The sequence below is a fragment of the Acanthaster planci genome, linkage group LG03, assembly GCF_054643075.1.
Source record: "Acanthaster planci isolate LZ-2023a linkage group LG03, COTS_SCS, whole genome shotgun sequence".
In the NCBI taxonomy this organism is placed as follows: Eukaryota; Metazoa; Echinodermata; class Asteroidea; order Valvatida; family Acanthasteridae; genus Acanthaster; species Acanthaster planci.
In genome coordinates, this window is record NC_141779.1 from 18,354,878 (window position 1) to 18,378,478 (window position 23,601).

At 40.1% G+C, this 23,601-nt stretch overlaps 1 protein-coding gene across 11 annotated transcripts in view; it reads left to right on the forward strand.

Moving 5' to 3' along the window:
- Positions 1–23,601, forward strand: part of LOC110991023 (uncharacterized) — a 118,086-nt gene that overhangs the window by 57,100 nt on the left and 37,385 nt on the right. For 9 of the 11 annotated variants that reach the window (XM_087134813.1, XM_022256091.2, XM_022256090.2 and 6 more), the window contains 8 exons: positions 3,193–3,292; positions 8,608–8,696; positions 10,664–11,597; positions 12,031–12,114; positions 14,610–14,737; positions 16,150–16,281; positions 19,403–19,545; positions 21,861–23,422. In XM_087134813.1, coding sequence (XP_086990939.1) covers positions 3,193–3,292; positions 8,608–8,696; positions 10,664–11,597; positions 12,031–12,114; positions 14,610–14,737; positions 16,150–16,281; positions 19,403–19,545; positions 21,861–23,422 — 3,172 coding nt within the window. Of the gene's footprint in view, positions 1–3,192; positions 3,293–6,017; positions 6,276–8,607; positions 8,697–10,663; positions 11,598–12,030; positions 12,115–14,609; positions 14,738–16,149; positions 16,282–19,402; positions 19,546–21,860; positions 23,423–23,601 lie in introns of those variants that run through there. The other 2 variants (XM_087134818.1, XM_087134815.1) reach the window with 2 other exon arrangements.

Below are 23,601 nucleotides of genomic sequence, written 5' to 3' on the forward strand. Positions count from 1 at the left end.
ACAAAATTTAAAATGCCTCATTGTTCTTGATGGATCTTTGGAAATTGTGCAGAAAAATTCAGGTACATGTTGGAAAACTGACAATTTGTGTTGATTTGCTGTACTAAATTTCCTCGTCTTCAGTGATCTATTATTGATGTACCCGTAACTTTCATAAGCACATGACAAGAAACCAATGAGCAATCCTTTCTTGAAAATATTTTCATTAAACAAATTTTTGATTCACAATTTGCACAGAAAAACATGATTTGAATACTGTAGGGTCTTTCCCGACTGACATCATGCCATGGTCGTAGCGCCCTCAGCGTACGTTTTAGTATTGGATGTCAAATAATTTTCATAGGTTGAAGTTGAGTGTGAAAGTGCACAAAAAGTGTGTTTGAGAAAAAATTGAATTCATGATTCTTTGGAAATATGTTTGTAAATGCACCAAAGATGTAGACGGACCATACAGGTACATGTACCTGTATATGAAGGCATAATCTTCAAGTCGCATGTGTACCTTTAGGCAGTATTGACATGTACATGTACAGTACAAGGCTTGCCATCAGGTTTAAAATCCATGCATTTGGCACAGTCCCATTGAAGTATTGTTACTTAAATCGAGTGGTGAATGTGATTGTGCAGATTTCACCTGGGCTGTCTGGGTTAATTCAAAAGCTTTCACACTTTTTTACAAAGTAGTCTGTTATGTAACACATGGCCACACAACTTAAAAATCGAGTTTGTTGCTGTTCCAAAAAAGGTTTTGTCCCAGTTGGAGTTAGGAGCTTTGCAAGATGGGCGGGGGGTTGTGGATTGGCTTGAGGGTTGCTGCAGTAGGGGGCACTTTTTGTTTTACCGGTGCTCTCAACATTTTAGCCTTTTTTTTTTTCAATCCTATAGGGCTTTGGCAAAATTTGATTTTAGTTCTAGTCTTACCTTTTTTTGGTAATTTATTTATCTGAAATGACATACTGTATTCAACAAACTTTGCTGATCACTTGAAATTGAAATTTTCTCTTCTTTGAAGATAATTTCTGAGAATTTGAAAAGCAATAATTTACTTTCGTCATTGTAATCTGGACTGGGTATTGAACTGTATTCTGTGTTTTCCCTGAATTTGCAGTGCTGTCACAGTGATCAGAAGATGTCAGTCGTTGTAACTGTTGGGATGAGCTTTAGAAATTAATTGGGAAGTCTTTTCTAAAATTGAAAAGGGGGCATTGACCGAGGCTTCGTGCCTTTATTGTACAGTCAGTGTTGTGGAGGGATTGATGTGGTTGGTGTCAGAGGTGTGGGTTTGAATAGTTTCATTATGTGGTGATGATGCATGTACAATGCATGCCCTTGATTTGTGGTTGAACAACGTTGTTATACCGACAGGAAATGGCATTCCGTTGCCCAGGATGTAAAGCTCAACACCATTGAACTTTCCCCGAACCTTTTTTGTTCACCGATATCCATTTTGGCCATGCCAAGTGTTGTTTTGTACTTTTGTGTAGGAAGAGATGCACTGTTCAACTCTATATGAGCTGCTTGGTATGAAAACTTTGTCCGTACCTATGCAGCTGTTAGTACATGCACTGGTACTAAAAACCAAAGTTCATCCCAGTGGACGTGAATTATGTTGAACGGCGTTTGCAGGTGGCGCTGAGTGACTGCAATTAGTTTACATTAATAGCAATGAACTCTGAAGCTCCATGCATAATCATGGGTTGCTGACTGCAAATGCTGTGCTGTACATGTACATGTGTTTATGCAATTATTGCAGTGACCGGTGAACGTATTAATATAACAGTAGTGTTCTACCTACATGTGAGGAAGGAATTTTGCTTTGTGTTTGAAGAACCTACCGGAATTACAGTATACCAATACACATCCACTTGTTGAGACAACACCCAAGGTACGGTAAGTGATCTACGGTATTCCCAACATCCTGCTCAGTGCCACTGCTCTGTCAAACTTTCTTGAATCGGAGCAGGCATTAAAATCCAGTGTTGCACATGCAGTGTCACGCTAGTGGTTTCAAGTGTCGAGCTCCGTGTAACAGCAACTGCCAGTTGTTACATCTACTAATAATGGCTTGTCATTGCAATATCAGAATTTGATATTTTGGTTAGGCACTGTATACCGGTACATGTAATGTAACTTGCCAGCTGGCGGGATTGATGATGCGGGTGGAACCTGAGATAGAGGCTAATATAACAATCAGAAAACAAACAACTACCCTGTATACTGCACAGCAGTTTTCCAAACATGCAGTGCATTTATTTTTGTGAGAGTACCAGTTCTTAAAATATTACTTGTCATATTGCGTGCCTGCTCCACTAGGGGTACCGGTGCATATACAGATGTACCAGTAGGCTCAAAGTGTTGCATGTGCTTGTCAGAGGTACATGTACACTGAGGTGAAAAGTATGCATTAATTACATGAACATGTAAGAGGATGTCCTTTAGGTCTTGTTTTCAGCACCGTCTTTTAGTCTTGCACATTACTTGTAGTTTGTGTACATGTAAATTCTACTCACAGGTTTGCAGAATTTTTGTTTAAAGACACAGGATGTCTGATATTTTGGACTGTATGACAGTTGTGTACATATTGAATGAATTGAGATTCGGATTGCATAATTACATACAAAAATATGCATACATAAATTATAGTGAGTTTTAAGAAGAAAACATTGTGACATATACTCGGATGTGCATGTAACTTTTTGAGTTGTGCCAAGGTTTGGAAACAGAATGTGTCATCGTTCTCTATGTAAATTTTAAATTTGTGAATTAAGGTAGAGCCTAATAAAGGCAAGTTTACATTTAGGTACAAAGTGTGTGCCATCACATTCCTGCATAGCATTAGCAAAGAATTTTGTAAGATACAGTAAAGGATCATCCATATTTGTTTTCTTTATTGAGTGTATTTAACATATGATACTCAGGGGGAGGGGTCAACAGCGTTTTAGTATGTTTTCCTCAGACTGTAAACAGTGACAAATAACAACCAGCTTTATCTTTATTTACTCTTTTGGGGGTGTGTCAGAGGAAAGCAGTATGTTTTGTACCTGTGTAAAGATGATGAAAGAAAGAAAAAAAAAAGATGACTCCAAGGATTCCTGGAGTAAAATGTAAGTTCTCATTTTAAGAACCTGTTGCATAGTATTCCTATAAATCATACTTCATAATCTCCTTATTTTTCAAACTCTATTTTTGTAGACTTGCCGGTTCTTGTAGATATCCCAGACCAAAGTCTTAATTCTGCCATTGCACACACAAGGTATCGGCACTCATCACAAGAATCCTACGAAGAAGAGAGGTATGTACATGTATGCCTAGAAAAAACATGAACTAGTATGAAATCCCCTTGAACAAGAAAAACTCTTGGAAAATGAACCTTTGCAATACGTTTTTACCAGGTCATGTGTACTTGTATGCCAGACTGGATTTTGTTGAAAAGAGTGGGCCGCGTGGGCACAAATTTGATGATTATCATGATATACATTGGCTACTGTATATGTGCATTTGTAATGTTTCAAATTACCAGTAAGATATGTTCACATTTTAGCCTGCAGCAGTGTTCTTTTTGAAAGCTAATCTTAATTGGCACTAGCCGGTACCCGTCTAAACAGTCGGATAGAGTTTCAAGATTGCCTCATAAACCATGTGGCTCGTATGACTGACATCAGTTCAATGTCGTGTGCGTGTTGGGGGTGGAGGATTCCTAGACGCCACTGTCCCAACATGGAAGTGATGTGGCATAAATGATGCATTGCGAAAACTTCTTCCAACGATGTCTGTGTTCTGCTTTGAAATTGTGAATGAACAGTATCATACACTGGACAGTGTACATGACCAGTTTGTGTACAGTTTGTGTACCCGAGGACTCAAACATGAGAAGGATGGGGAATGAATTTACAGTGAGATTGCACATGTATTTCTTTACATCATATTCTGAAGTAGGGGCCATCATTTCTAGTAGTGGGAAAACAGTTATCCAATTACAAAATGCTAAATAACAGTTGGCTCTTTTTTTTTTGTTTTACGGCCCTTGAAACAAAACGTTGCATCAAAAGTACATGTGCTAGTTATATGTGAGACATCATCATCAGTAAAGAGCCAGATTGATGTGGTGTTGATGCCTAATGATGCCACTGGCATCTCACACTACATGCAGCTGCGTATTGTGCCTAGAATCCAAATCATTTTGCTGTTAATTTCAAGTGAACAGGATGATGGATTTCGTGAGAAATTTTTAAAAAGGGTACATGCATAAAAAATAAAATGTTAATGTTTTAGGAATATTGTACACTATGTGCATTGTAAATAGGAAAGCCTGATCTCTTGGTGTTTTCCTTTTCATATCTTTACATGTACGTTTTTGTTCAAATATAAAATACAAACTGGAAAACACTAAGCACTATCTTCCATTGAAATTCAACTTTCCTGAATGCCATGTATTCATGTACATGTTCTTGATCTAAGGCTACTGTTAATCTCATAATTATGACATGTTTATTTATGTACTGTATTAATGAAAGAACAAGTTGATTTGCAAGGTTTTAAAGATTTTTTGAAAAAAATCTAAAATGGAATCTTTCAAAGCCCGGATTCGATCTCACAACCTCTCGCTTCTGGGTGATGGACATTTGCTTGTAATTTATGTTTTCATAATTATCACTCTGTACTTTTTGCTTACGTTTACATACATGCAGTGTGTGCCAGGATTAGCCTGATTGGTTTCAAATACTAATTTACATTCATGTACATGTAGGCAAGAAACCATCTTTGAAAGCGTACAGTACATGTATATGTATGTACCGGTGCATATAATGTACACGTATTCATGCAGTTGTAAGAATGTATGGAAAAGTTCCGCAACATTAAATCTTACTGCTTCGAACGTTTCAAACTGATGGTTTGACTTGCACTGAGTCATCCATTTAAATTGAAATTTGACACAGCATATTAATTACTACTTGTTTTTATTGTAGCAATTTTCTCCAAATATTTTCCAGTCTCCGATGGAGGCTGTTCATTATTCTGACAGCCATGCTTCCAGAAATTTACATTCTTTGGTTGTAAACACTCCAAAAGTGTGTTTTGGTTGAGATGATGTGGATGAATCAACCTGAAATGCAGCGTGCAGAAATGCTCGGCATCGTCATGACGACACTGCTGTATGACTCATGTTCTACATGTATGGTGACTCAAATGTCTGCACTGGAACCAGCATGACAAGTTAGACTGGCCAAGGGTCTCTTGCTGAATTTGCGTACATGTACCTGTACTTGCATATTTGTGATCAAGCAAAATGATTTGTTTGTCGACCAAGGCCAATGAATTCCATTCCTTTGAAAGGTTTACAATGTCGGCTTTATTTCTGTGAATATCCCAACCTTTAAACAGCTCTTGGGTCAACAATGGTGAAAGTTGAAACATGAAAAGATTTGATTTTGGACATTTCATTCGGAACCGTTTCTTCAAATAAAAATTTGATAAAGGACTAATTTTTCTCAGTCGCAGGATTAAAATTGTCAGGTAACAAATAATGATCTTTGCGTTTTTATACAAGTATTATACATGTAAATATGCCAAGTTCAATATTCACTGACAATTTCAATCCTGTGATTGTTTGCGTTCACCTGTACGTTGTACTGTACATGTGCCTCTGTTTTGCAATCATTACAGTCAATGATCAATTCATTAGTTGCTGAACTAGACATTATTTCTTCAGTAATGCATAAAACTGAGTTATTGCAAGAAATTCTTTCATACACATTCACATTATTATACCGTACTGCATACGTTAAATTTATTCACACGTGTACGTATATGATTGATCACATGTACCACAAGTACATGTACATGTACGTACAGTGTTGGTAACCGCATTGTGGATAAAATGTTGATAGGCCACATTAATCATTTGCCATGGTGTCACGGACCTACAGCATTGGTTTAACCCGGATGCAGCATTTGAGGAGACTAGCGAGCCAGTCTGCCCCACGCTGTCTGTCTTCTGATTTGAGCATCTGTGTGACTGCATGATCTACGGTGTATTTTGGTGTGGCATGTGTGCGTTGTACATTTCTCCCCTATGACGCCTACAAGAGTTGACCCGTCTTCTCAGTTATGTTTTGGCACCCACAGTAACCCATCAGGAAGGGAATGGGGGTTGACTGTTTTCAGCTTTCTCGTCTCACAACTGGGAATTATAAAGATGCACATTCTTCATGGACCAGTGTAATATATTGAGGCAAACCACTCATTGTTGAATGCTATTGGCACTAGCAGCAGTGGTAAGTTGCATGTACATGTACCCTGAACATGTACACTGTACATGTACATGTATGAATGTACGTTAATATAAGCATTTCAGATATAGACTATCCCTTGCAGCGCGCGTCTTAGTTTTCTTCCTCATTTATGCATTTTACCAGTTCGTGTGCCCAAACATATCATAAATGATGTATGTACCGGTATCAGTGTGAATATTTTTGGGTTAAAGCTGTGTATGGAGAACGTACATGTACATGTTTGAATTTTCGTGTACCCCCATGTAATTTTGAAAATTTGAAATTGAAAGCATCTTAGTGTAAGCACAGTAGGTGTACCAGTATGAGTCATTGTGCTCGGATGAAACAAAATATTTCAATGGTTTATACATGTAGTTATCCTTTTTCAAAGTGTTCTAAATAACTCCAGTGCTGCTTTGAGTACTGACCCTTTTAAAACTGAAAAAGCCTGAAATTTTCACAACATGGAAAAATATCCTTAACAGTGGTAAATCCTCCAATATCAATTTCATTTCACACTCACCCAAGGGAGGTAGAGTATTGAGTAACTTCCCTTTATATTTGCATGGACTGAATAACCAATATTAATTTTCAAAATGTATGGTACACAATATTTCACATACACAATGCTGTACCAGATCTTCCAGCTTAGCCCTGGTTCACACCAGCACTCCCTGCAGCATTTTTGTCATCATCCAGTGATTGAATTATTGATCAGCCTCGTCACAATTCACATCTGCCTCAAGGTCCGCTCCCAAGCCCTGCCAATTTATCCCAATGTCTGAGGTTTCCCTCCCTCCCTCCTCCTCATCACTTGTATTTGGATATCATGAATATGATTTCGTCTGAAATTCCATCTATCAACCAGTGGATTGGCAGTTTTCCAGTGTTAATAGCAAGTCCAGCTGTAGATTGAAATGTGTGACAACTCTCAGCATCTGCACTTTGTGCAGTGCTTCGATGGCTCTGGCTTACCAATCAAAACCAATATATATGTACATTTACATGTATTTTGGGTTGCCAAAGTGATTTTGGTTTTGGGTTTTCACAGCCATGACTTTTTTTTAAACACTGACCATCTCAATAGTCTCTGATGCTTGTTTCCTTCGGCATCAGAGCTGGGGTATGTACTAGTAAATTTCCTTTTACCATAATTGGCTCAATCCCAGAAAGACCCTTTTTGTTTGTATAAGCCCACCGAATACGGTTGATAATCAGTTGTATGAATTTTTGTCCATTATTCAAGATTTTGTTTATTTTTCTGAGAGGGAAATTTATAAATACTCGTCCATTAAATGTATGATCTGAAATGTATGGCAGTCGTCTTGCTTTGTTATTCTAGACTGTTGTACCGGTATATACATATTATACGGTATATATACATTATATTTCTGAATCCAATTTTTGTTTGGGGGGCGTTTGTCATAAACAGCCCATGTACTGCACGTAGTCCACTTGCAAGTTATTTCCATGAAATGTTTGTTTAAACGTGGAGGGCCCTGAGATAATCATCTGACACAGATTCCACTGCAATCAGGAGAACTTGGGACAGGTTTATTGTGTTGGCTGAATTTTTCACTGGACAGATTTCAGACAAAGGAAATCACGCATGTGGCTAAATTCCAGTGATACGGTACTTTGTATGTGTGGCCAATTATCCATGACTGATACGGTCTGCTAGTCATCATGCACGAGCCATTCCCCACATTTTGAAGGGCTACCCGTACATCGTACCTTTAAAAAACACAGGCAGACTTCTTGGACCATTTACATTAAAATTGAATTTTTTTGAGAATGCATATAGCACTTTTTTCCGAGGCGTTGAAATACATGTTGCAATGTTGATACAAGTAGAGGTTCATGTATGTGTATGTAATTGGTTGACAGTACATGCACAGCTTGCCTTTTTAGGTCATTTTGTAGCATTTAACTATTTCTTAACTCATGTACCGGGTATATTAAATTTATTCTGAGATGTGTGCATTTCAGGTTCATGTACCGGTACCCGCTTTCCTCTCGTATCACTAGAAAATACTTGTTCTGATATGTGCGTATATGTTTGGTTTGTTGCCTTTTTCAGACTTTACACTAGTATACAGGGTAATGTACGGCACTGCTGTATTCTTACATGTACATGTATATGTACCGGTACGTACATGTACATCCGCGGGGATAGTCACAACTTGTGTTCATCAACAGAGAAACATAGATATTGGAAAAGTGCACTGAATTTGGACCCACCCCAAATGCAGGAGTATATGAAAGTTGGAGGAACAAAGAATTAATAAAAGCAGCAACACATGTACATTGTATCTGCAATTTTAAATTGTTACAGAGAGTCCGAAGGCATCTCATCTGATACCGGTTCGTCGGTCAAATCAAGCACTCTGAGCAAGGGGAAACTCAGCAAAACAGTCCGTCCAGGTATGTACATACATGTACGTCATGTGTAACACATGTTTGTTACAGTCAGTTTAAAGATGCACCCTGTGGCCATCTTTAAAACTGCAGGAAGAAGGTAACTTTTCAGTCAGCAGTGATTTAGATGTGTACATGACATGTTCATTGTAGATTAGTGCTATACATTTGTCGGTAATTTTACAGTAACTGAGTATGGTCTAGAAGTAAAATGTGAGTATCCAGAACCTGTAAACACCCAATCTAAACCTTCAAAGAACAAAATAAGAAAAAAAGCCATTGGAACATGGTAACGTGGAAAATTTTAATTTCTGTCAGTTTGTCTTGCCCAAAGCACCAACAAGTTTTGGACATACATGTACGTGTGACATCATAGCATGTAATTTCCCAACAAAAACTTGGGTTTTTTTTTTTTCGGTTAAAGAGTTACATGTACGAAGTGATTTGGTGATTTTAATATATGTAAGTGGTTATGGATACAATACCTACTGTACACCTGGAACCATAATTTGGAACCACTTCCTGAAATCATTGGTACAATGTAAACGAAACTTGTACCATACAGTATATGAATACCATACTCCCATGTTCATACTGTGTCTACACCCCATTGTTGTACATGTATGTATGTGCAGAAATGGGAAAATTTATCCGTCCAGAGTGATTCCAAAACTAGCATACAATCTCCAATCAATTTACACACATACATTCATGCACATGAAAGCAATCTAACATGTACCCGGTGTGATCAGAATCAGACTATTTTAAAGACATCAGATTTCGTCTGAGGACAGGTTGATGCGGTGGACTGTGTTTGTTGCCTTTGGTTTTGTCCGTCGCCTTGGGGACTTTGACCCGAATTATTCTCCATGGATTATGTCATCACTTTCTGCAATGTGCAATCTTGTTGGCTTCCTCAATTATCTGATTATCTTTGGGGACCCCCGCTGGTACACCAAAACTGCAACTTTGTTCTTCATTTTGACTCAACTGAATTAGCGACTGCATGTGTGTATTACATGTACATGGATGATTTCATTTACAAAGTGCTCCCGAAAATTATGTACACGTATGAATATACACAAACACTCTGACACTAGCATGTTCATTATACATGCATCTTTGAACCTGTCTGATGATGTACGCATATCAGTGCATTCCATCATCCTTCAAGCATGCAACTGGATTGCTCTTAGTCACCGGTGACACAATTGGCTGTCTGCGAAGACGAGCTGGTACACACATTACAACCCTGAGACCACAGACTCCAAGAAGGTCATGGAGTATTGACAGAGGCAGCATGGTCCCTGTTACAATCAGGCCATCAGGGGCCAAGGCAGTTACTACTCTTAGTCTCAATCAGGGGTCTCCAGCTCAAGCCTCGCCTGTGTTTGGAGGGGAACCGGCCTGCCTTTGACTGTTCAGAGTGACTTTCATTGAGACCCTGAGGTGGAGAGAAGGAAACAGGATGTCTGGTGTCTGCATGAGGCCTGTTTTTTCATCTACTAGTTCATTCGTTGATCAGTATGTCAGCTCCTGAGAACAGATGTTTCCAGAGGCCTAGTAAAGGGTGTGGTCATGAGAATAGAAAACTTTTGCAGTGTGGCATGGCAGAAAGTAGCTCAAGATAATGAGCAATTGAGAAATTCTCAAGGAGACGTCCATCTATTTTTAGCATTTGAGGAAAATAGGCTTAGAAGTATCCCTGGTACCTGGTACGCATACATGTACACATATGTGCTTGTCTGCTTATAAACTTGTACATATACCGGTAGTGTACATGTAGCTTAATTCAGATAGTCCTGTTTGGTGATGCCAAACCCAAGTTGATTACTAAATTGCATGATTCAGTATCCTGATATATTGATCGCTCCATTTTAGACTGATAGGTTGGTTTTTAATCTTTTTATGCTGTAATGTACTGGTACCAAACATGTAGCTGTCAACATTGAATGTGGATTTTTTTCCCCCAGTTGCCAAACTCAGGAAAAGATACAGCGCGCCGAAGCCATCTAAATGTGAAACATCGGCAGAAAAATTTTCCAGATTTCTCGAGAAGCGCTACTCCTTCCACAGTACTGATTCCGAGCCAGAGATGTCTGGAAGATCTCAGGTCAAGCGCAATGAAAACTCCCATGATACCTCCACTGGGAGGGCCAGCAGTAGATATGGGCTGCACGCCACGGAAACATCATTGAGCGACGCTCCTAAAAGAGGGAGTGGGGAGCGGGGGTACGGGAGCAGGGCAAAAGAGGGCTCTGGCATTGGGGAATCTGTGCCGTCTCGCTACACAAGACCACCAAGACATGACAAGGAAAAAGTGGACAGCATCCGTGATGAGTACTTGAGTGGGAAGGCTGCCAATGGAGAGATCACAAGAGTGCCGCGATATTCACGGGCTCGGGCTTCCACTGCCATCGGGGATAAAACGGTGGAGACTGGAATCTCCCAGACTGTTGTAGACTCACTGACGCGTGCTCGGAGTAGCTCTGACTCTTCTGAGGACCCTGAATCTAGAAGAGAACGCATCGCCAAGTACAAAGAGCAGAGGAGAAAAGAACTTGCCAGTAAGTACGGTCTCAAAGATGGCAGCACCACTGCTGCAAGCAGTGACAGTGACCCTTCCCTAGCGAGATACAGGCGGGACCGGAAGACCAGGCCAGAAGAGACCAGGATACCCATCCACGACAGTTCGACGGAAAGAGGGGATTCCAGGAGGAAATCTTCCCACGACTCTTCTCTCCCGTCCAGCCCAAGATCACCAAAGAGCATTGAGGAGCCAGTGGTTACGAGATCACCAGCACATGAGCAAGAATACCAGTCACCCAGCAGGGATGCACCACAGGATGCTGGGGTTGGACAGAGTCAACACTCAGACAGCGTCAGTTCAGCATGTTCTGAAACAAGGTACATGTATGAGTTGTTGAAGCAGTACATTTATAAAATAATGTCCATTCAAAACCATACTAAATTAGATGCAGCGTTGGCTGTATACATGTACAGGTACACATGTACATACATGTATGTAACTACCTGTACCAAAGAGACCTGTTCACACATGTATTCTATGTATATTTACATGTACATCTGCACCTGTTCAGTAATTTTGATTATTGATCAGCGTTTATTGTTCAAGTCCCTGGTTCATTTATTCATGCTTGTATTTTTAATCCTGACCATTCAGTGCCAAGAAATCCCTCTGTAGCTTGCACATTAGCTAATCAGTGCGTTAGACTGTAGAATTCTTTCCAGTGTAGTTGGGTGCTGAACTCTGCATTTGCTTTCTCTGTGTAGCCGGCAGGCACCCACTTGCAATCTTTCCCTGTGTTTCATGTATCAGAGTACGAAAAGACTCAACCATCTCTGCAGAAACACAGCAGCTGGTTGACACACTGGAAGCCTCACGGGCTGCACGTAGAGAGAGGTACAGTGTAGTACAGTTATGCACTATTATATACTAACATAGAGCCATTTAAAAACTGATATGCATGCAAGTACATGTTGCTGTTAGTTTCTTGGCATTCCTTTTTTGGCTTGTGGCCTGCTTTAACAATTTTTCTAAAAAAGAAATCAGCATGAAATCACAGTGAACATGGGATAATTTACTCTGTTGACTCTTCAGCCAGTGTCTTAGCCAACTGAGGTTTAAGGACACAGATTGGCTTTGTCACTGATCAGAAAGATCCAGTAATTTCCGCCTTACAGAATTTCAGCGTTGGTTGAATGTGCATTTCCTCAAATCTGGCAAAGAGTCATCATTAGATCCTGCTAGTGAAATAAAAATCACAGGTGTCATATCCTTTGTGTATTGCTTAAAGTGGTGTATAGTCCAGCATTTTTTATCAACCTCTACCACTGAAATTCAGTCATGCAAAGATGAAAGGTCAGCTTGACATTCACAGGATTTCAAAGGCTTGAATATTTGTATTATGAAGAGGTGCTATTCTGGTGTATATTGAAGGTACAATATGAAAGCCGAATCATAGATGTTTCTACTGTAGGACTTAGTATTTGCTGAGGCAGCAAAGATTAAGAAAAATTGATCGCTGAATTTTTTGGCTGTATGGCAGAAAACTCTGCATTGAACACACCATGCATTTATAGTTACATGTACATGTACATGTAGTTCACAGGTTTAGGAAAAAGTAAACCCATAAAATTAGGATTGATGAAGTTGTCACAGTGTTGGCTAATCCAATACTTGCTGAATTTACCAGTCCATGTACACATACTTGGAGTGCCCTTGTACTGTGTATATAAATACATGTAATTTCAGTGGGCAATATGAATACGTAGATTTGCCTTTGTTTCAGTGGTACAGTGTTGGTGTAATTCATTGGTGCATGAACTAGTACGTGTGTCTTATGAGCCTTTAACAGAAACTGAGAAAAGGAACTAAAATTTGAATAAACAATTTTTTTTCCGGCAGTGTTGTGCATATACCGTTACATTTGTCTCTTTGGCTGGACAGGAAGTAGACAGATTTGCTGACATTCACCATGTTCACACATACAGTTGGTGCAAAAAGTTTTACATACACCTGGCAGAACAAAACCAGTTTTCCTTGAATTTCACAACTTAAATCATTCCTACCAACTTTTCTTTTCATGAGGACAGACAAGATGGGTTGCTACATAATGTGCATGGTGTATGCCTCAAATAAAAACATGAAGAGACATACAGTATACATGTATATGTATGTATATAAAAAATCAACATTTCACATACAGTACCCCAACCTTAATATTTAGTGCCACATTCTGAATTTTGTGTCACATCTCATTGTCGCAGTGGACCACTTCTTGAACTGCTTTTGAATGATAATGTAGGGGCAGATGTAAATTTTCACAGAGTGATTTTTCAGAAATATTAATATTTTGAACCTTAATAAATGTTTCTAAGTATTTTCAACCAAAATGCACACTGCGAACATTAAGTTGAGGTACCATTAGAGTTTGTCTGAAAAAAGAGAGAAAGTTGGCAAAAACTATTTCAAACAGCAAAAAATTGAGGAAAACTGTTTTTCTACCAAGTGTAAATGTATGTAAACTTTTTGCCCCAGCTGCACCGGTACTTATGTGCATAAGTGTACGCTGTATGTTTGCCAATTTTCATTTATTAGCAATTTTCTCTTATAGTGCTGTTTTTGTTTGGGGATTTTTGAATATTGTCTGCTGCCTGGCAGAAGCCATCTGTTCCTTTTGTGACTTGGGTGAAAAAAATTGTCCAAATGTCCTTCTGTTAGGCACTGTTTATATGTTATGTGTTATGGATTGTTTCCTTCCCCTGTGATTGCCAGTAAACGGTGTAGAACATGTTGAATTTCACTGTTTTTTAAACTGCTTTATTGAAGTCCAAACTCTTTAAGGATCATACTGCGTGTTTCCTAAAAGTGTAAAGTAATTTTTTACAAGATGGCCATCTTTGTCCCCTTTATCTTATCTAAGTTTGGAAAGAGGCATGTATGTTTCGAAAAACTGAAGCAATAGGCCCTATTCATGGCGACCCAATTTCAGTCATATTCCCCGGCGTAGTGTGCTGTATTTATTTGAAAACGTTAAATTCAAAGGACCAGACTACATGTACATGTACCGGTATATTCTACGATTTCATTCCAAACCCCCAAATCACCTGGTATCATCCCATTAAGGGTTTCAAATTTATTCTGTATGCTCAGGAATGTGACTGACATTGGGGACGCCCCGAATACGGTCTATTGTAGGACTTGTCAGGTGTGATCATTTTGTACATACAGTGTACTGTTCAGCTTGCACTCTGCAAATTCTCTTGTGAATGTTGAATGCGTGGATGAGCAGATCTCCAGTTATGGGGGACTTCGTAGACCAATTGCGTACATTGCGTAAATGTAGAAACCAACGTACACATGTTTATTACTCACATTTGTTGGGTCTGTTTTAGGATGCGGAGGTCAGTGTCTGATGTGTCAACAGATGCAACAGAGAGGATCATAGCCAGACACCGATCAAGGAAAGGAAGCACCACGAGTGAGGACGGAGACGTGTTCATCAGTCCTGTCAAAACTAAAGGTGCCATTTGGAAATTTTTATTTGCTCAGATCTAGGCTGGAATCAGAGCTAGGCTAGGATCAGAAATCGTGTCACTGTTCCAACCTTTGTAATGTAATTTGGCATCCATTATAAACTTGCCTGCAAATTTGAAGAATTTTGAAGCTTTTAAATTGAGAATCTTTGTGTAAAACTGTACTGCACTGTCTAGACTGGTGGAAATTGGTGATCATTTTGGTCTTTACAATAAAAGAACACGTACCTGTATACTCAAAGCTGTCTTGCCTGAAAACACGAAATGCATGTGAAATGTATTCATTGTGTTTGTTGGCACAGTGATTTACAAAGTCTCAGTCTCAAACACCTGTACGGTCATACAGCAAAAATAAAATTCTGAGAATTGATTGTTAAAGCAAATGTACATGTTGTGTGCCTACATGTATATGTCGGTCAGCGAGAAATGTCAGAGAGATTTGTGCGCCAAAAATGTACATGTCCAGTGTGAAAGTGCAAATTTGTGCCCAACTGACATTTGAACTAGGGCCAAACCTGTCCTGAGGTGATGCTGAGGCACATGTTTGGGAGTAGGAGCCCTATGACATCAGGTTCAGATTATGAACACCTTTGTCAAGTTTAGCTGACCCTCATGTCAGTTTCACAGCGGGCTTCTAATATGCACGCTCCTTATACTACACATGTAAGGCTCTACTCAGGAAGTTTATATGGCCTCTAGAGGGCAGTGTTAACTTGATACCATCTCTGTCACACATATCCACGCAAGATGGTGGTGTGTGATATGCCATATAAGGCCCCAAAGTGACGTACCCTGGGAAACTGACTCATTTTATGCAGTAATATGTAGGCCATTAAACGCCACGCAACTACATGTACCTATAAATGGAAAGGCCCCAACATCATGAACATACAGTTTTCTTTTCCACGACAGTGCAAGTGCCAAGTGCCGCTGGTTAGTCATTGTCGGTGCTTCCTTTGGGAGACTCCGGGGTACATTTCTATAATCCCCGAAAACCATGTTTATTCAGCAGATGAGGTCGAGCATCCAGGTCAATCAGTGAATCTGTCAGAACTATCATCATGTGAAATTTCCAGCTGGTTTGCTTTCCGCTTAGGTTGAGCTTGAAAAAAAACCAAAACAAAGAGGAGGGCGGATTTTTGACAGGCCTGCAGCTGGGGCAGGAATTGTTGCAAGGCATCTGAGTATCTTGGAAGCATTAAAAGTAGCCTTGGCAGCGGCAAACTGACGTTCAGTCAGAATTAACGTTGTGCCATATGTCTCAGCTTGTTCTCCAAAGACCTGCCTCACCCGTGGGGTTCACAATTCAACTACGCATTGGACGCCAGCTATCAGGTGAGCTGACCTAGTAATTTGTATTTATTGTGTTTTTACTGCATGATCATCCTCGCTCAAACAGACGAGAGGGCTGCCAGAACACCTGTCGGTGACTCTGATTCACCAGGCTCATCGCCGGTAGCTTCTGCAGAGAGACTGAGGTCAAAGAGCGAGCCGGTGGATCCTGCAGTGCTGACAGCTGCACGTGCATATCGTAAGTGAAAAGAAACGACACCCTAAGGCCACTTCGGGAAATCCAATTGTGCGTAGGGAGAGCTTCAGTGGCAGCACACGTGCATTAATTTGGCTTGGGGGTATCATTTTTCACTTCATTTTCATTTTATTACATCATCACGTTAAAAAAAACATGAAAATTGGTTTCCTGTATGCATTATACATAAAAAGGTGTACATATAATGAAATAGCATAAGAAAAAGAATTGCCATTACAATGAATATAAAACGACATTTATAAAAAGCACAGATTAAACAGATAAAAACTGTTTTAAGGTACCAGGGTGGAGATCACCAACCAGGAAGGCGCAGAGTTTATCTTTTAAATGCAGAGTTAAACAGGCGGCAAGCATTAGGCAAAAAGACATTTTAAAACGCTTTGTGTTGGTACATGGGGTGTGGATTCTTCCGGATCTGTTGATGACCACTGAAGCGCAATGGGAATGCTTAGGATCTTGCATTATTGCACGAAGCTTGGAGACAATTGCTGATTCAAAAATACTTTGAACATATCTCACATCCAGACCAATTGTTGTTGAAGCGATTTTGGTGACACATTCCAATTCACGAATGCCATTGACCCTCATATTTCCACACCATACAGTAATACAGCTCTAAGGAGATTATGGATTGAATAACACTTTGATAAAAAAGAAATAAAATGTCATTACGAAAACTGAAGGATTTGAGCTTCTGGATAGAATACAATCTCTGGTTTGCCTTAGCTACAAGTCTCTGAGTATCGTTTTTCCAATTCAAAATGCCAAGATACTTTCAAATCATGAACAGTTTCAACCCTAGTACCATGATTACAAATTGGCTCAACACTAGTCTATGTCTTACAGAAGTCAAATACCTGGGTACCATCTCTCTGGGTTTTGACACGTTAAGTTTTAGAAAGTTAAAGTCACACCATTTAACAAAACTATTGACCTCTTTGCGATAAAAAGATTCATCATTCCTAGAAATCAGACCGGTCAGTGGGGTGTCATCAGCATATTTGATAATTGGGCAAGATGGATGAGAGGTTCTATAGTCACTAGAATAGAGTGAGAGTAATTGGCGACAGCATGCAGCCTTGTGGAGCTCCAGTACTAGTAGAAATCAAGAGACTGAATTCATAAATAGAACCCGTCTGAGTACGGTCAGATAAAAAATTATTTATCTACAGTGAAATGCGAGGATTGACACACATTTTTATCAATTTCTCTGTCAGCAAGTGCGGTAGGATTCTGTTAAAAGCTGATGAAAAGTCCACAAACGTAGTTGTGAGATTTATCCAAATGTTCATGAATGTAATGCACAAGAGATAAAATGGCATCGTCCGTGCCTCTGCCGGAACAATAGGCAAACTGGACAGGATCCGTGAAATATTTAGTCTGAACTAGGATAATATCCTTAGTTAAACCTTCAAAACATTTCATAATTAACGATGTGAGCGCATTAGGTCTAAAGTCATTTAAAACTGATGGATAGGGTATTTTAGGATTCGGTTTAACAGTACAGGTTTTCCAAATCCTAGGAATTATATTAAAGTCCAGGGACCAATGTCAGGTGAGCATAATTGGTCCACTACACAGACATTGGTACACCAGTTCTTGATAACGTATACACATACGGCACCTCCCGTTGATTTGCCAGCCTGGGGGTCCTGTCCATACGTTCACATAGAAAAAAATCTGTGCTTTTATCGTAAGTGGCATCAGTATCTTTGAACCATGTCTCCCTGAAACACATTAAGTAGCCGTCTCTTAACTCATAATTAGCGGTAATTTGTGCAGGCTTTCAATTTATCAGGTTTATTTCGTAGGCTTTGTTTGATACCTGTGATGATTGAGGGTAGAGACGGATTGAAACGTTGCTCGAATGCCACCTTTCCTGCCTCGTGTACGTTGAGTCAAGCGGACTTAAGAAGGAATGTCCGAATTTAGACTAGGTGTGGCTGAGACCGTTGACCTCAGTCTTAACAATGACTCTCGTGTATACACAATGGACAACAATCGTTCATGAGCTGCACTAGAAGTTGTTGATTCAACATGGTCCTGGAACCCCGTATAACAGCTCACACACATACAAAATAGAAGCAGACTGAGTAGAACCAGTTAAAAACTTAACAAAACTACAACAAAGACAAGACAGAAATACGCACACAGGTGGTCACCACGGAGCAGCGCCCTCGATGGGTTGTATGTTTTTTCACAAAATGGCATTTTTCTTATCAGTAAATTGTTGATGCTGTAACTCATCTGGAGATTTGCTCATTTGAGCAGCAAAAATTAGACCAAAACATGAGAGAAGAAACTTTTACGAATGTGCAGGCTTGGAGAAAGATTGAATACAGTTGCAGCATTTGCTGAAGAAGGTGCTCAAACTAGTACCGGTAGGCATGTAGTGCCGGTTCCTATCCGGTTCATAAGTGACTTCGTCACAAAGGCGGATGCGCCACGATTTGCAGGCTCTCATTGGACAATCGCTGAAGTTGCGCGTTAACTTCCGGTTCCATGGTTCCATGTAAACGGCGATCAGTGCATGTAACCCTATGTGCAGTGCACTTGTGCAGTGGGCATGGTTTATTCTGAATTGACGTCACACGTATGAACTGGATAGGGTCCACCGAGACCCCAGAATTGTGAAAGGTTATGAAGAATGAATGTTTAGCTTGGTAAAGAAAAACCAAACTAGTAATGAGAACGTTATGTAATCATCACCGTCAATGAGACTACTAGGAATGTGACTTTTTCTTCCTTCTTATTCATTAAGCAGTCTAATGTAGAGGTACATCTACAAAAAACCTGGGCACTTCATGCAGCTTTCTTGGCTCATTCAGAAGTTGTAGTGCTCAGGTTGGAAACAAGGCTGAACTCAGGAAGGAAAAATCCTGTCAGCTCAAAATGACACTTTGCCAGGAAGTATAAACTGACTTGGTGTTTTTGGAACGTGTGAGCAATTTGGTCAACAGTTCAGTAATTTGGATAATTTCATATGCCAAAGGTTTTTCAATTTTGAAAATTCCCCCCCTCCCTCCAAATCTGAATTTGCCTGCTCTACATTTCTGATTTCGGACTTTCGAGTTCTCAGGAATTGTTTCTGGATGGGTTGCAGGCCCTGCAGCACCTGAAGAAAGCAAGCCGACACCAGAGAGAGGGGTGAGCACAAAGCAGTCTCGCTCCCGGAGCCGGCGCCAGAATGTCTACATTACAGCCGCCCAGATTAAAGAAGCCAGTGCCATTGGGCAAAAAATGGTGGTGAGTTCATAATTTGTGTTGCCTATATTTGTGTCTCTCTGCACTTCTTGTGTGCTTGTTTTGAGGCAGATTTTTTTGTGTTAACATCTTCCTCACACTCACAAAATACACTGAAGGTCTGCTTTTTTACATGTTAGGAACACTCTCTAACATCTTCCAATTTAAATTAGCCTAAATTAACAAAAAGTATTCCACTTGATACTTGTGTGTCAGTATTGGAGTTTTGATTTACACCATTAGGACACTGTACATTGAAAAGTATGAAAACAGAACACTTCAATTTTTTTTTTGCACATGTATAAGTAAATGCAGTTTAAATCTGGCAATTTAAAATACGAGTGACGCATGCCCTGACATCCTTCATAGTTGACCTTTTCTGGTCTTCATAATTCATTTGCATGTAAGTGTACATGCAGTATTTAATACCAAAAGACAAATCACCTGCTGCACTGTGTACCCCATGTGGACAGATGGGATATGATGCTGTTTTCTGTGGGGGCTGGGTCTTCAGAGTCAAGGCAAGACTAGTTAGGAACGGCTTCAGAATGAACACAGGAAATTTTCCCCTGAATGTGCAAAAATGGGGCTCTTTTCATGAGAGGAACTCGTCATGGTGATGAAGTACTGTATTTGTCAATAATGGAAATGTTTCGAACTTTTACCACGGAGTGTGTGTAATGGCATTCATCCACAAATAGAAAATTGTTATAACAATGAATCTGGAAGTAATGTCAGGTGCTTGGTGTGGCTTTGCTGTGGTGAATATCTCACCAAAACAAGAAAACTCAACTAAAACATTCTCCATGAAAACTCGCTGAAGTATGTTCACCTTAATGGTTTTGCCATGGTACACTACTGGTAACTGCTTTTGACATAACACCTCCACATTCACATCAGTACGTATCATGAATCACAAAGTTAATCTTCATCACCTTGACCTCAAATCTCAAGACTCATTCAGACTGGCAACATTATAAGCACCTCAAGGCTAGGGACTTGCTTGGCTTCCAGAGTTGACAAGTTGTCACCCACAGTGACTTTCCATCACCAGCTTCCTACTTGGCTGTGGGCAGAGGAAGTCAAATATCCCTAAGGAGCTTAAGGCTTTCATCGTGTTGGTGGGCGGCCGTGGGCAGTACTCAAGCCCTACATGTGCTGGGGAGAAGTACACTTGATTATTTCGCCTTGTTATACGATTTATATGTTTACAGATTTGTTTTGGCTCTATCAGCCTCATTTAAAGGAACAAAGGGGGTTCTGTTTTACCTAAGGTTACTTTGTAATTAAACGGACTGTTCAATAAGCCGTTTGCGAGTTAAATTTGAATAAAATCTGGTATATACTAAATTATCTGATTGCACACAAATATAATTTGAATTCCCCAAAGTAAAGACACTGTTGCTATACCTGGTGATTCAGAGCAAGCTTTTGCCTAGCGACAACTATCTATGGAATGGATTGGTTACTTTACGTCCTTCTTACCCATTGAAAACAGTAAACTGGTGCAAGGTGTCTCTTATGTAAAGTAAAACAAAAGCTTGCCCTCAATCATGAGGTACCAGTATAGCAACAGTGCTTTTAGTATGGAGAGATCAAATTGTTATGTTCACTTGAATTTAAAGAACTCGGTGTATTTATTTATTTATTCTTTAACCTGGGAAGACCTATCAGTATCAAAGCACTGTTTTCCATAGATGCCCAGCAATTACAATCATTAAAAATTCATAATATTAATTTACAAATTCCTCACCGAATGATTAATAGTCCAATAGCACACAGCACTAAAAACAAAATAGGAAAGACACACATGTGATATAAAAACCAAACAACAGACAATGAGAAGTTGGCACTGGAAACTCTGTACCAGATTTTATTCAAATTTAATTCGCAAAAGGCTTATTGTCCAATACCATGATGCAACATATATAAAATAATGTATGTTGTACATGCTAGAAATACAAACCTATTAAAACCCTGTGATTCTGTGAAAGCAGGTAATTTCTTTAACAGTTGATATTTGCAAGCATTCTCCTAGGGTTACATGTATATTGCTTGAAAGAATAAAATATATTTCTGTCAAATATGTATATTTATTTTCTGTGGCCTGTTCAACCCGTTCAGAAATATAGACTTCTTCTTGTACTTAACACAGAGATAATCTCAAGATTTCACATGCTTTTAGTACATTAGATTTATAATAAAAGTATTCAAGATATCCTGGATACAAGACAGGAAAGGAACCTTAAAAACAATGACCTTTTCTTCATGTCATGTAGATACAAGTGCTCAGTTGGATTTGCGCTTTGTCTTTTCAGGAGCGGAAGCTGTCCCTCACCGGCAGCCCTCAGCCACCAACTTCTCCCTCCACTTCTGACTCCAGCGACACCGTCAGGAAGGAGCCAGTTAGTGCCACACCAGCAGTGTCTTCACCTCAAGAAGTCGACAAGCCTGAACCGAAAAATGCCTCCCCTGCCACTGAGGCACAAGTATCCAAGTCCCCGCCCAGAGTGGGCCCTGATCCTTCGGATGATTCAGTTCGTGCAGATACCAGTAAGCAATACACTGTGGATTCAGTGGGACCCACTACTAGACACAAAAATGGCTCGGCCATTGGGGACACAGCAGTTTCAAAACATATTTCAGAAAACTTTTCAAAAGTCAAAGATGGAAAGGTAGTTTCATCAAAAGCTCTTAAGTCACCCAGTCCTCGGGTCACTTCACCAGAAAAGTTGGAATCTAAAAAAAGGACACAACAAGAAAGGAGATCACCGGAGAAGAAAGCCAACAGGTCCCCTGAGAAGACATCAAAAGTAATTCAGCGAACACAGTATGTGTCTAGTATGGACACTGATGGGGGTTCATCGAGTAAAGTGCACCTTAAACGTCCACAAATCCCTCAAGTTCTGAATGAGGGTAGAAAAAGACGGGACTCGAACGGGAGCAGCTCATCCTTGAGTGAAGGGGCACTGTCTCCTACTCACCGACTTGCCAAAGCCAAAGGTTCGGACAGTGATTCCCGCACTTCCTCCCCGACCTTGTCGCCAGTCCACAAACCAAACCGAAAAATCACCGAGCCTTCATCTCGGATTCAAGAACTCGCCAAGCCAAGGAGAGTGGAAACAAAGAAGGAGACTACACCCAACGGTGGAGACTGCAAGAAACCTGAGAGAAGAACACCAACTTCCCCTGAGAAGAAATTCAAAGCTAGGACAGATATTACTATTCACTTAAGGTCAGAGAATGGTGTTGTAGCAGACAGAAATAAAGGAAGGGACAGCCCTAAGCTAAAGGAACCGAAAGAGGTAATTATAATGCCTAAAACTGCACAGAAGCCACCCACGTCCAAAGAGAAAGTGCCTCCTCCAGTTAAAACCAAGGTTGGTGCTAAACAAACGCCTAAAGTTGAGGCTTCAAAGCAAGCTAAACCAGTCAAGGACACCCCCAAAGTCGCAAGCAAAATGCAGGGTAAAAGTAGCTCATCAGAAACAAAGGGCAATGCTGTGAAACACCAAACTTCGTTCAAAAGCAGAAAGTCTCCAGAAACTTCCGAGCCAACTGACGTCAAGAAGGTTGCCCTGGCAACTAAGGATAATGAACTGATGGCAGTGATGAGGGCTCGTGCCCTGAGTCTGAAGGACAGTGATGAAGAGGAGGAGTTACAAGGTAAGCAGGAGGATGTTTCCAAAGATCAGGACCAGAAACCGGAAGATGTTATCAAAGTGCCTGTCGCCCAACGACTGCAAGTCTTCAAGAGTGCAGAGAAATTGGACGTAAAGCCACCGATGCCTCCAACCTCGCCAGGGTCTCCCAAATCACCTAAATCACCAAGGAGATCTTCGCAGATCAAAGTGGAACCTGCAGAGGCAGAGTCCCAAAGGTAAGGCTGCTCTTAAAGAGGACGCAGCTGAAATAATTTTTCTACTGGTGCTCCTCAAAGTTTGTTTTGTTACATATATGTGAAGGGACGCTTTGTTGATCAGAAAGATTTAGTTTTACAAAGAGGAATTGGGTTTTTCCCTCGTCGCACTTCTAAAACCACCTGTGAAAGAGATTTTT